This window comes from Mesitornis unicolor, unplaced genomic scaffold (assembly GCF_000695765.1).
Source record: "Mesitornis unicolor isolate BGI_N332 unplaced genomic scaffold, ASM69576v1 scaffold23018, whole genome shotgun sequence".
Taxonomy (NCBI): Eukaryota; Metazoa; Chordata; class Aves; order Mesitornithiformes; family Mesitornithidae; genus Mesitornis; species Mesitornis unicolor.
This window is the reverse complement of record NW_010200102.1, coordinates 779-12,765: the sequence shown is the minus strand read 5'-3', so window position 1 is coordinate 12,765 and position 11,987 is coordinate 779. Positions and strand designations below refer to the sequence as shown.

The following is an 11,987-nucleotide window of genomic DNA, read 5'->3' as shown; positions in this document are numbered from 1 at the left end:
AAACTACAAGGTCATATCATAACTGACCCTAGTGAGACCTTTTGCCTAAGATCTCATCCTCTGCCCTTCATGAAAATTAAAAGGAGGAGAAGGGGCAAGTACCCTCTGTGTCAGATAAAAACTGGAAGTAGGAAGATGCTTGTGTTTAGTGAAACATAAGGATAAAAACCTTGTGAAACTTGAGCCTGTGGAACTTCAGCTTCTATTTTTACCCTTAAACATCATGAGCTATCAGCAACAACTTCTTTTTGCACAAGACATGTAGTATTTCTTCAGCAGAAGGGTAAAGATGACCGAGAAAGATAATGGAAGTTCATAAAACACCAACACAGAGGAAGGAAGTGATGTATTATTACAAAATCCACTTCCAAATAAGCTGAAAGTTTTAGAAGGCTGAATTCAGTATTTTCTCTTTTTGCCATGAAACACTGCAAGGTTAACATGATCATGACACAAAAGCTGGATTCTTAAAAGCTAGAACTGTGCAATAAGAAATTGTTATTGTGACAACGTTAATTCTTTAAAGCAGTATTTTTGGAGGAAAAAATACTTAAAAACTGGTCAGAATATTTGTAATTGATACCTATGCAAATTAAACCGGTTTTAGTTCTGGAAATGTTCAATTTGGGTAGCATAGAAGTACTGTGTAAAAGCAAGATTTAAAGGGTGCTGTGTATCAACAACATAAAGAAAGTGCAGAAGTTTTCAGGCCACAGCTGTTGCAACCTTGCTATTGCAGAACTGAGAAGCATCCAGAGAACTCTTCACTCGGGCTGGGCAGCAGCGGGGACTGCAACGCGCTCCTTCTGCTGAGCCCCCAAGCAGAGGGAAGTGACTCATACGGATGCACATGAAGTCATTTTGATCTGGAACGGTTCCACTCTCTTTCCAAAGGAAAGCCAGGATTGTTTTTGCAAGGAAGGGAGCAGAATAAAATAGAGCTTAAAATGGTATCCATTGAGGTAAAGGAGATTTTTTACTTTCTTAACAAAGGGCCCTATCCCCACGGTGGGGAAGAGACAAAATCCCATGCACAGCCTGTGCTGCTGCTGCAGTGAAACTCAGCTGTACTTAGGCTACCCTGGGTACAGAGCAGCTTAGTGTAACAGCTGGGGTCTCATTACACAGAAGGATTTGAATATAAAACTTGTACATACTGTGATTGCCTTTTTGTGTCCTACCCTCCAAAGGTTTGTCTCGGATTCCACGTATTTTTCAAAACCAAAGTTGATTTAAAATAAAAACTTAAAGGAAAAAAACCCTGATGAGAGCAGTTGCTTGGTATCCAAGAGTTCTTTCTTTGTATTCCAGTAGTTCCTACAGTTATCTAGGCTCCCCGTGCAATCAGCAAGTCCAAAAGTTGGCATCTGTACAGGTCTGTTCTGAACTGCTTGCCATCATCTCAAGGACCTCTAAAGGACTTAATCTCTAAAGGACATTATCTCAAGGGCTTCTAAAATCTAATAGCCACTTAAGCACCACTCCATTTTTCAAAAGGTGTTGAGGCACACAAACACGAGCACCTCCACTCACAAGCGTCAGCTGTGTGACTCTATGGCTTCAAAACTTCCTTGGGTGAACAAATTAATAATTACTTTATTAATTACTTTTTAAAACATCTTTATGCAGACATGCAGGGCTAGAACAGAGCCTCACTGCTGTGAAAAGGGACAGCCCAGATGTACGTTTAAAAGTGGGCACTGTGCTGGCTGGTGCCTACAAGGAATGCCCAAATTCCCCGTCATCTGCCTCTTGGCCCCTCAGAAATGATTCTCCCAGCCTGTGCAAACTGGCATGAATCACAGTGAGCATACGAGCAGCTGAAGGTAGGAGGAATGAAGGGCAGGGGGAAGACGACTGGGTGACCTCTAGATGTTGCTTACAACCCTGCTTTTTTATGACGCAGATTTGCAGCAGCACTTGGGATGTTTAAACGTCCCCGTTTGTTATATTTTCCCAGAGCTGTAGTTACTGCCATTCCCAGTAGTAACATACAGCCACCATTCCGATTTCCTGGGAGACTGCAAGTGAAGTTTTGGATGAGTGGCAGACCTTGATTTGTCCTTCCTTGCCTGGGTGATGACGGAGAAAGCAACTGTCTTAAAGTTCACTCCACGTGCAGAACATACTTCTTGTGTTTTCCAGAGTTTCATCGTGAACAAAGAGGATAGCTTTGAAAATGAAGGAGTACAAAAACAATTCACACATTTAAGTAGGAGGAATCTCCACTTCTCTCACTTAAGAGCACCCCAGTGATCCACACCTACGTATTTCATACAGCAAGAGCATAGGCTGGCAATCTGCTACGTTAAAGAAATTCTTAAAAGAACCTTTTCTTGCAAAAAAATGGCTGCAAAAGCAAGTTCATTTTTTCATGTTTGACAGTGACACCAGTAAGAGACAAAAAGGAGATAGTTTGCTTGTCCTCTAGTTTATCTAAGATTACAGCGAGGTCAGTTTATCTGGTTAATGTTTTACACTGAGCTCCTTTCAGTTCTGTATGATGTGGGAGAAATGGACCATACAGGACCATATAGATCATCAGCAAGAAATTAATGTAATACTTCTGATGCAGAATTTTCACCATTATTTCAGCTAAACCTGAGGGCAGCCACTCACACAGCATGATACTCAACAGCTGATCAAAGTGTACTGAAAAATACAGAAAATAAGCATGGAAGGCAATTATTTTTAAATAAAGGAAATCACGTTGCTACGGGTAATGCAATCCTCATTGCAACTTCTGTTTCAGCTTCTGGGATTGTCCAAGTTTAGTCCCTTCTCTTCCCCTCTCTCTCTCTTTCAGCAGAGTTTCTGACCACCACTTAAATCACCTTGGAAAAGATAACCAAATATCAGTACTTTAATTCTTCTGAGGGCTAAGGCTGACTCATTCAACAGCCACTGCAAGCCATGAGAAGGCAGAAGAAAAACAGCTCAAAGAAAAGACTCAAGCCCTGGAATGCAGGCAACTCCCAGTTATGATGTGCAGATGGAGGATTATCTAAGCTCCCACTCTGAAGAGATAAAAAACTATGTATGTATACACACACATATAAGACGCTGCTATCTTGCAAACACACAGAACCTTGAAGAAACAGTGTGTTTCCTTCCAGGAGTATTTCTGGGCCTGATAAAAGTCCCTCCCTACAAACCTTGGTTTTAGGTCACCTTGGCTATAATAGCATCGTTATTTAAAAAAAAACAACCACCAAACCAAACAAAAAAGCAACAACAAAACAAAACAACCCCAAACAAAACAAAAAAAAACCCCACTCTGTACTTTTATGGCTTTATACTACTTTTCCTAATTTTCCAGCGATAATTATATCACAGGAAGGCTTTAGAGCTTAATGGGGAATAAATTAGTCACTGTGCTGAAATCAGCTTTAACAAGACAGCGGGACAAAGGCACTCACACAATCACAGAATTACTGAGGCTGGAAAAGACCTCTGAGATCATCACGTCCAGCCTGTGACCATTCATTATGACAGAATTTGTTTTCCTATTTTTGTTAAACAAGTAGGAAGCAGTATTTGTTTTATTTCCTCTATGCATCCAAATCGTCAACATAACAATGTTATACAGAAAACCACAGCTGGAATACTGTGCCTGGATAGGTGAAAATCTGTGCTGACCATTGCCCGCAGTGTCCCCTGCTGGCATCTTACTCATCCACTGCGTGTCTCCACTGTAGCCGCAAACCGAAGGGTAAAGGCAAAAAGTGCATCTCAATCCCTAACTCTCAGTTCTGCTTTTGGAAGAAAAAAAGCACCGCTGTCAAATTTGCGAACACCGCAACAATCCGCAGAGAAATATTTCGTCAAATGGTTTTTGTGCGTAAGCAACAATGAAACGAAAATGGGTCAGGCATCACATCACTTGAAAACCAGCGCAACCCGGGGGTGAGGGGGTGGCATTTATCAGCGCTCCCTTTATGTAGGACAAAGTTCTTAACTGCTTTCTGAAGGTGAAAAATGGCAGATATTGCACGCCCCCTTGTGGAGGCTTGAAGAATGCACCTTCTCTCACTTACCTTTGATAGCATTTATCGAAACACGTTAATCATAAACTTCCATCCACTTGGCTGAAACCAGCAAACCCTTCCGCAGCTCCAAGCAGCCCTATGGAAAGAAAGGAAAAACCCAACTTGGCAGAAAAATGTCTCTGTTATCTCTAAACGCATAAGGAATTTCCCTCCAAATTTACACTGGCTGAAAGCCAAGATGACCATCTCACATCTTCCACCGAAGTTAATATCTTCTGTTAATAAAAAAACCTTCAAAAATGCGTGCATCAAAGGCTTGAACTCTGCACTTTACTGTGAAATTAGAATTTAAAAAAAATGAAAGGCAATTCTGGTGCATACTTTCTCCCTTCGAAAACATTCTCTCTGAATGTTGGGGAAAAAAGAAGGGTAGAAAGATGCTCTAAAATGCCATTATTTCTGAAAATAAAATTTTGTCTTTGATTTCCCCACTGCACATCTGTTTGTCCCATCCCCACAAAATGTCCAAGCTTCCAGCACTGACAACACAGTATGGGTAGCTTGCTTTTTGTAACCACCTTGAAAAATGTTTTGGGTACTGAGGAGCTGGTTCCTTGAATACTCTTGGTACAACTCACAGCCTTAGCCCTCAAAGTCACCGATACTGAGCCCATCATTTTAGAATACTGCTGTCACTCAGCAGATGAGATGTGAGCTTTTCAATGTGCATACTTGATCATAAACATGTGGTACTCTGATAATCCAGCCTGGAAATCGTGAAGTCAGGGATGAACATGACCAACGCTGCATCTGCTTAGAAAGGTACACAGCAGATTTCAGGTAGTCTTCATTATTTGGATATCTGGATTCAAGAAGGAATGCCTGAGGACTGTAAAAAGAGGCACCATCTGTATGATCTACCAAGCACCTTGCAACAGCTGGGTAATAGCAATGATAAGAGCAAATTCTTCCAAAAAATCATCTTTTTCCTCAGGACACTTGAACCTAAGCAAGAGGAAAGCAAGCTTTATGCCACCACAACTGCACCTACTAGAAACTGCAGATATGAGAAACCCTAAATACACACACACAACCTTGCTGTGGTGAGGGCAGCTAATGGGAAGCTTTAACTCACAGTCCCTGACAGGAAGAGCTGAACTCCATTTAGATCACTCTTACAGCAGATGATGGCACTGCTAACACAGGCATCAGCTGTTCTCCTCTCCCTCTACCCTGGGGATTTTCATGCCACCTCTGTTTTGTGATACCTGCTTATGTTACTAAATTTCTTTTAAAACTCCTGCAAATATAGGAAATGTCCTTGTATTTTATATGAGCAATGACTTTCCATAGCCAGCTAAGTCTCTCTGTATAAAATCGGCATTAAAACATCCACTGAGCTACAAGCAAAGCTTATGAAGTACTTGCACTGAATTACACAGTGTCAGTGTTCTGTATTTTCTTTCTTATCAACCTGATACTGAAAATTTCCTACAGAATTTGATGCCCAAGCAAAAAAGTTTCAGAATATGTCCAAAATCCACTTTATGAACCACACCTGCTACCGCGATGAACTGGTTTCTGCGTGGTATTTCTTTGTAACCACACTGGAGTCTATGACCTGCAAAAGAAGTCTCTATGAAATTCTCAAAGAAAACAACGCCATCTTTCAAGAGCAAATTCAGTTTTTCTAAATCCTAACGTGATTTTTTTTAGTAACAAAAATTAAATCACATACTAAAAAGCTTCAGAAGCAAAACTGCCTCTTCTGTGAACACTGAGCAAGCTGAGTATGCCCACCACTCATATTCAAGTTTCGTTCCTGCTCTTTGATCCCCTTCCAATAAAATAAATGTAATTTCACACCCCTCACAAGTCTTCAGCCACTGACAGTGCTTACCATGTCCCAACCCAGTCTAAGACTTGTACATTTCAGTCATGAAACACACAATTCTCCCTTAAAAACAGGGGTTCCTCCTGTCAGCATGTCAGTCACATGAAAGGAATTTTAATACAAGGCAAGGGGTGTCATTTTGCTTGTTCTGAGAAATGTTGCTTCCTCCTAATAGAAAGGTGACAGATAATATGGAAGGGGGGAAAAGAGACTCAGCTGGATTCCATGTGGAAGAAATGTCTCAAAGAGGTGTAGAGAATTGAAAAGCAGAAAAAATGCAAGCATGTATCAACCAGTCCAAGTTATCAAAGGCAGCTTTGATTTTGTTTGTCAAACAAAAGCAATGGACATGGACGAGATAAAAGCAGAAATTAATTTATTTATACATTATTATTCCAGACATCCAATAAAATTTCTTTGGAGAAAGCTTTATTACCCTAAAGCAGGGAAAGTAAGGGTAATTTGGGATTGTTTTTCCACCCACTGCTAGTCATGCAACTATTTTAGCATGGATACAACCCTTAAAAACTGTGTGTCACAACAGCGGTTGTTTTCTCCTTCATTGCAGGATGTTTTATCTATAATGGGCCAATGGATGAGCTTTTCAAAGTGCTAGTATTGTGGCAGTTAAGAAGCATCCTGCTGCGGACTGATACTCAGAATGGCTTGTGAAAACAGGATTCTTAGAAATGAAAAAACAAAACAATCTTTTCATTAATACTAAGCTAAAATTAAGATGTGGAAGATGTCTATTCCTTTGACAGCTGATCCTGGCCTTTAAGTTCATAGATGGAGGCCTGAGCACATAAACCTTAAAAACACACTAATTTTACTCCCATTCTTCATCCAGTAGATACACTGTCACTGCATCTGCTAGGTTCCTATAACACAGCTGCCTTTAGCTGCTGAAAGGACCTTTAGTCTCTTTTTGCCCCTGCAGAAATGATTTGACACTGGTGCATCAGGATGACTGGTTTCAGAGATCTCTCCAGCGAGATCCGTCTGCAGAGATCTCTCCAGCTGAAAAAGCTCAAGAAAACGCTCCATGTCTCAGGCCAGACTGCTCGTGCTCCATAAGCCCTTCCGCAGGCCCCTCTTTCAGCGAGGGCATGAAAAACCCTGCAGCTGGGAATCAATCAGCTTCATAACAGCATTCACTGGAGTGCAACAGGACAAGCAGGTGAAAATGTTTCCATTGGTCCATATTACATTTGATACTACACCCTAAATTTAAACACTCCTGATTTTTTTTTTATTTGCCAGTTAATTTCAGCACATTCTTCACCATGGCACCAATGCCATCAAAGATATTATGCAATTCTGTCTCACACATAAATGCTGGGGTAGTCACCACTTTGTTTTTTGTATCCACATGAGCTTCGTGAAAGGGAGTTAAGGAAAACGCAGCCTATGTCTCACTTGCAGATGCTGTCTACAAAATAAACCATCATTGACAAAACCTCACAACTCCACTATCCTATAAAAAACACCTCCAAATGAATTATACCATCCAGCTGTAGACAGCTGCAACCTATAATCCAAGATAATAGAAGCTATTTTTGCCAGAAATACAAACACTGCAAGAGGAATCTGTGGGAACGCTCAGAAACACAAAGAAGCCTACAAAATTTACTGACTGTAATAAAATGCCTCTCAGTACAATTTGATTACAGCAATAGCCTTCAGGAAAGGAAAGAAAAAAAATCACAAAGAGAACTGACCAATTGTAACTCACACCAGTTTTAGTGCAAAGTCACTCAGCATTTACTGCATTGCCTGGTGTCCAACAGAGTTCTGTAGCAATGACTTTTAACTACACAGCTGTGTACAGAAGACGATGTTTCTAACCATGCACTGTATACATGGTATCTGCTACACCATGTACCTTCCCACTAAACCGTAAGTGGAGAAGCACAGCTCCTGCATGTATTCATTGCTGTAATGACTCGTTACTACACTGTCTCTCACCATGGAAATCAACAGGAAAGGATATAGTTACTTCTTTCACACAGTGCTTTCCTCCCAGTTCTTTAATGGCTCCTGCAGTCCCAGCATAAGGCCACTTGCCACCTTCCTCTTCTTCATGGCCCACAGTTACTTCAGCACCAGAGAGAACCTTTGCTGCCAACACTGGCGAAATGCAGCAAAGACTGCAACGAAAGGAATTGTCAGAGCGATTCTACAAGGGCACTCTTTCAAAACTTGGTCATAACTGAAAAGATTCAGATGGACATGGCCTTACAAATCTGAAAGACATCACAAGGCAACTTGCACTCAACATTTTCTTAGCTCCTTCTTTGACAAACACCTACACACACACGTGCAGCTTGAAAAACACATTTTAAAAAATAAGCTACAATGACAAACCGATTTTTTTCTTCTAGTTCCAACAATATCATTTCCAACAAAATGTACCTCCATGCTCACACTACCAAACGAATACTCCTCCAACTACCATACGTACCCAATAGGTTTGCCTGCTTTGTGGAAGTCTTTCAAGACACGTTCAACTTCTCCGTTCACCTTGCAATCTTTCCCATCAACAGCAAAGGTGGATCTGCCACAAGAAGAAACTTTATACATACCTCAGTACAAACCTAAAACCAGAGATGCCCATCTGCCCTGAGACTGCCTCCCAGGGATCATCACAAACTTAAGAGCTTCTAAAATGTGTCTGAAAAAGCCTGTAGTTGACCCATCAATGCTGTGGGCAAAATGACTCAATTCTAAGGCTTTGGTATGTCAGAAAGTTCCTTACATGACATCTAGAAATAAGAACTATCAAATCAGGATAATTTGGATAGGATAATCCTCTCTAGGATTACTGAGAAGTGGTAGAACAATGTTTGCAAAGAAGACAAGTATGTAAGAAGAAAAGGGAAGTAACATTCAGGTTTCTCAAAATCAACAAAAAGGCAGGTCCATAACAAGATAATCAGTATTCCATATGGCTAACACCTTTTTTTCCCTCCTTTTTTTTGAGTTAGCTGTTGTTCTATCATTACTAATGCAAGAGGGGACATTTTGGTAGGCAGACACGAAGAAAGAGAATAGCAACACTAGAAACATCTGAAACTATTGAAGTTTTACCTTCACTTCCCTCAGGACTAAAAAGAATCCCCATAAAAGTGGGAGAAAAAGGACTTCTTGTGCACTATCTAAACTCCAGAATTCTCACCAACATTGTTCAGAAAAGTTAAAACGTGACAATGCCAGTAAGAATTATAACTGGAAACCACCATGAACAGCACAACTTAACTCCAACACTTTGAAAGGTGTTTTCCTTATAAAGTAGTGGTTACATATATAGTAAATAAGGCCATTTATTGCTTCCTGATTTTATTGTGTGAATCATAGCTGATTATGAATAGTTGAGGAGCCTAATACTTAGCTGGCACTCACAAGTTTTTAGCAGCTCCAAATCCACCGGGGAATATCACAGCGTCATGGTCTGCTGTAGTAAGCTTAGCCAGGCTTGTAATTTTACCTCGAGCAATCCTTGCAGATTCCACTAAAACATTCCTTGAAGAACCAGAAATAAAACAATGAGATGAATTAAGCATTTGCACACAGAAGACCGTAAAGGAAGTTTCTGTAGAAGAAGAGGAGGGAAGGAAGCAAGAACAACAGTGGTACCCAAGAGCTGAAGATACTGATGCTTCTGAAATACTACTACTGGGAAACATAGGCATTAAAAGACTGTATACAATCAAGTCCCAAATACTCATTTAATGTTTTCTCTCCAACCAAAATACCAGCTCGCACAAAGCTACTAAAGCCGGTCAGCAACATCCTACAAGTGCACTCGCAGGCTGCTCTGTCTGAAGATTCCCTAAGAGACTGAGGCTCAGTAGCGATGGAAAAGACATTAAACACAAACTTTACCTTGACTCAGCGTCAGCTGGTTGGCCTTTGCTGTGGTCAATGACATGCATCTGAGGAACATCTGGAGCATACATCTGAACCTCAGCTCCCCCACGACTAAGGTGCACCAGTACTCTACAAAAACAGAGATAAAACATGCCGAAAACCGTGTAAGAGAGGCTTTATCTGGCCCCTGTGCCACCATCTGATTTTGAAAGAGCAAACCACACATCCTACCAAAGCATACAGCAGCAAAATCCCTGTTTGTAACACCGAAGTGCAAAGCACCACAGAAAGTCAGTTTGGAGACAGAGTGAGCTCAGACAAGTTTCCTTGCTCAGTGCTCTTATGCAGGCAATCAGGAACAATAAAAACTTTCTTTCTCATTGCAAGTCCCTAGGTGCTATGGAAGAGTCTCCTGATTAACACACCTCCGTGTACATTTAGTGTAGGTGTAGGTGAAACATCTCAGCAATTCACACTTGGAGTTAATAATTCAACTTGAGTATTAACAATTCCAGTGTCAGATTTAGCCCCAGGAACAGAAACTCAAAGTGATTATGAAACGAAGGCTTTACTTAACTCTCTTGCAATCGATCCTGGAACTCTGAATTTCTGTTTCTGAAGGACAGACAGTCCCTCTCAGACTCACTGTTCTGGCACCGCACGCCTTGTGCTGCATCTTTGGACAAGCACTGAATACTGCAAGAACAAGGCCTCAGCTCCCAATTATGCTGTGAGAAAACTGTGAAGCTTCATCATACATCTTTCAGGGCAATTTCAATGACCAAAGAGAGCAAAACTGAATTCAACAGACTGCTGTAATGTAAAGGAGGTTACTTTGGAGCCTGCAGTTTCATGAAGCAACTTACGCTGAGGCCTCATGGATTTCTGTGCCATCGTAGACACCACAACCAGATAGGACCTGCAGTAAGAAAAACAGGTATTTCAGGTGATAGAAAACTTCCTACAGGATCTTTCACAAGCCTTTTAAGATCTAGGAAAAAAAACCCAAACAACAAACCAAAACAAACAACAACAAACCTCCTTCCACCCCTCAAAAAACAACTCAGCAACAAGCTCTTTACTAAGCCAGTCACCATCATGCTATTAGCACAGGTGCCACCATATGACATACTGCAGAACTGGCATTTCCTATTTATAGCTACCCATCACACACCAGGTCTCAGAAATAACTAATATTTCTTTATTGGCTTGTGCATTTATTCCTCAGAGTTCAAAAACTGACACGGTATCATTGGGTGCATTTTTATTGTGCACACTATGGGTTATTCTGAGTGTTATACGTGTATTTATTAAGTGTCCATATCCATGTCGTCATCCAGATGAACATCAAACAGAAGTGGGACAGAAGTGCACTTCGAGGTGGCACTTAGGATAAACTATTTTACCTGCTATTGTATTTTGTCTCAGAATCCACATCAGAGATCAACAGCTAAACTTTTAATCCAATTATGCTATATTAGCCATACTTTTCCTTATTACCATGGCAATAACACTTTCAGTTTGTTTATACACCCTGGAGAATAAAAAGCAATCAGCTATCCTTCTGTGGGTGTTGAGGGTCTTTCACAAAGTAGAAGGAGAAAAAACATTTCTTAAAAATCCACCAAAAAAGCAATTAGAAGAACAAAACAAAACCAAAAAATCCAGAGGATTATCTAGTTCCTGAATGTATATATATGGACTCCTGTGGGGTTTTTTTTGTTTGGTTGTTTTGAAAGAAAAAAAAAATCCAGTTAGACAGATTCCATTTCTTAACTTTATTCTCTTCCCTCTGGGTTTTATCTCAGTTTTTAAGAAACTTGAAAGTTTTTAATCACAGATGCATGAACAGAAACTCACAAATGAAACTGTTTTAGAGATGTCACACTAGAAGAGGCTTTCAGATCACAACACCCAGTCCTCTGCTCTCACATGCATGAGATCCTACCATCACGTCACCAAATGAGTAAGATCCATGAATGTTCTTCTGTCCGTGTTAATCCTAACTACAAATTTGCTGCTCTGATATTTCACAGCTGCCTTCTACTTTCCAACTTTTAATTTTATCTTCAATTTGATTTAGACTGAATAAACACACCAGCAACTGTGCTAAAGTTATCATCTATAAGCAATGCTTTTTAAATAATTTTGAAACTCATGGAAGCCAAAGTACTAAACCACTAACCTCTTCTGTAATTGCAGTACCTGCTTGGTGACAAACCTGTCTTCTACCG

At 40.5% G+C, this 11,987-nt stretch overlaps 1 protein-coding gene across 1 annotated transcript; it reads right to left on the bottom strand.

Annotated features, from left to right (window-relative positions):
- Nucleotides 1-6,996: 6,996 nt before the first annotated feature.
- Nucleotides 6,997-10,672, bottom strand: LOC104544704 (ES1 protein homolog, mitochondrial; the record flags this gene model as incomplete). The annotated part of the gene is made up of 6 exons (XM_010189645.1): nt 6,997-7,264; nt 7,877-8,033; nt 8,348-8,440; nt 9,286-9,405; nt 9,769-9,882; nt 10,620-10,672. Coding segments are annotated over 6 exons (666 nt in total), but the record flags the coding sequence as incomplete, so codon positions are not given.
- Nucleotides 10,673-11,987: the final 1,315 nt, after the last annotated feature.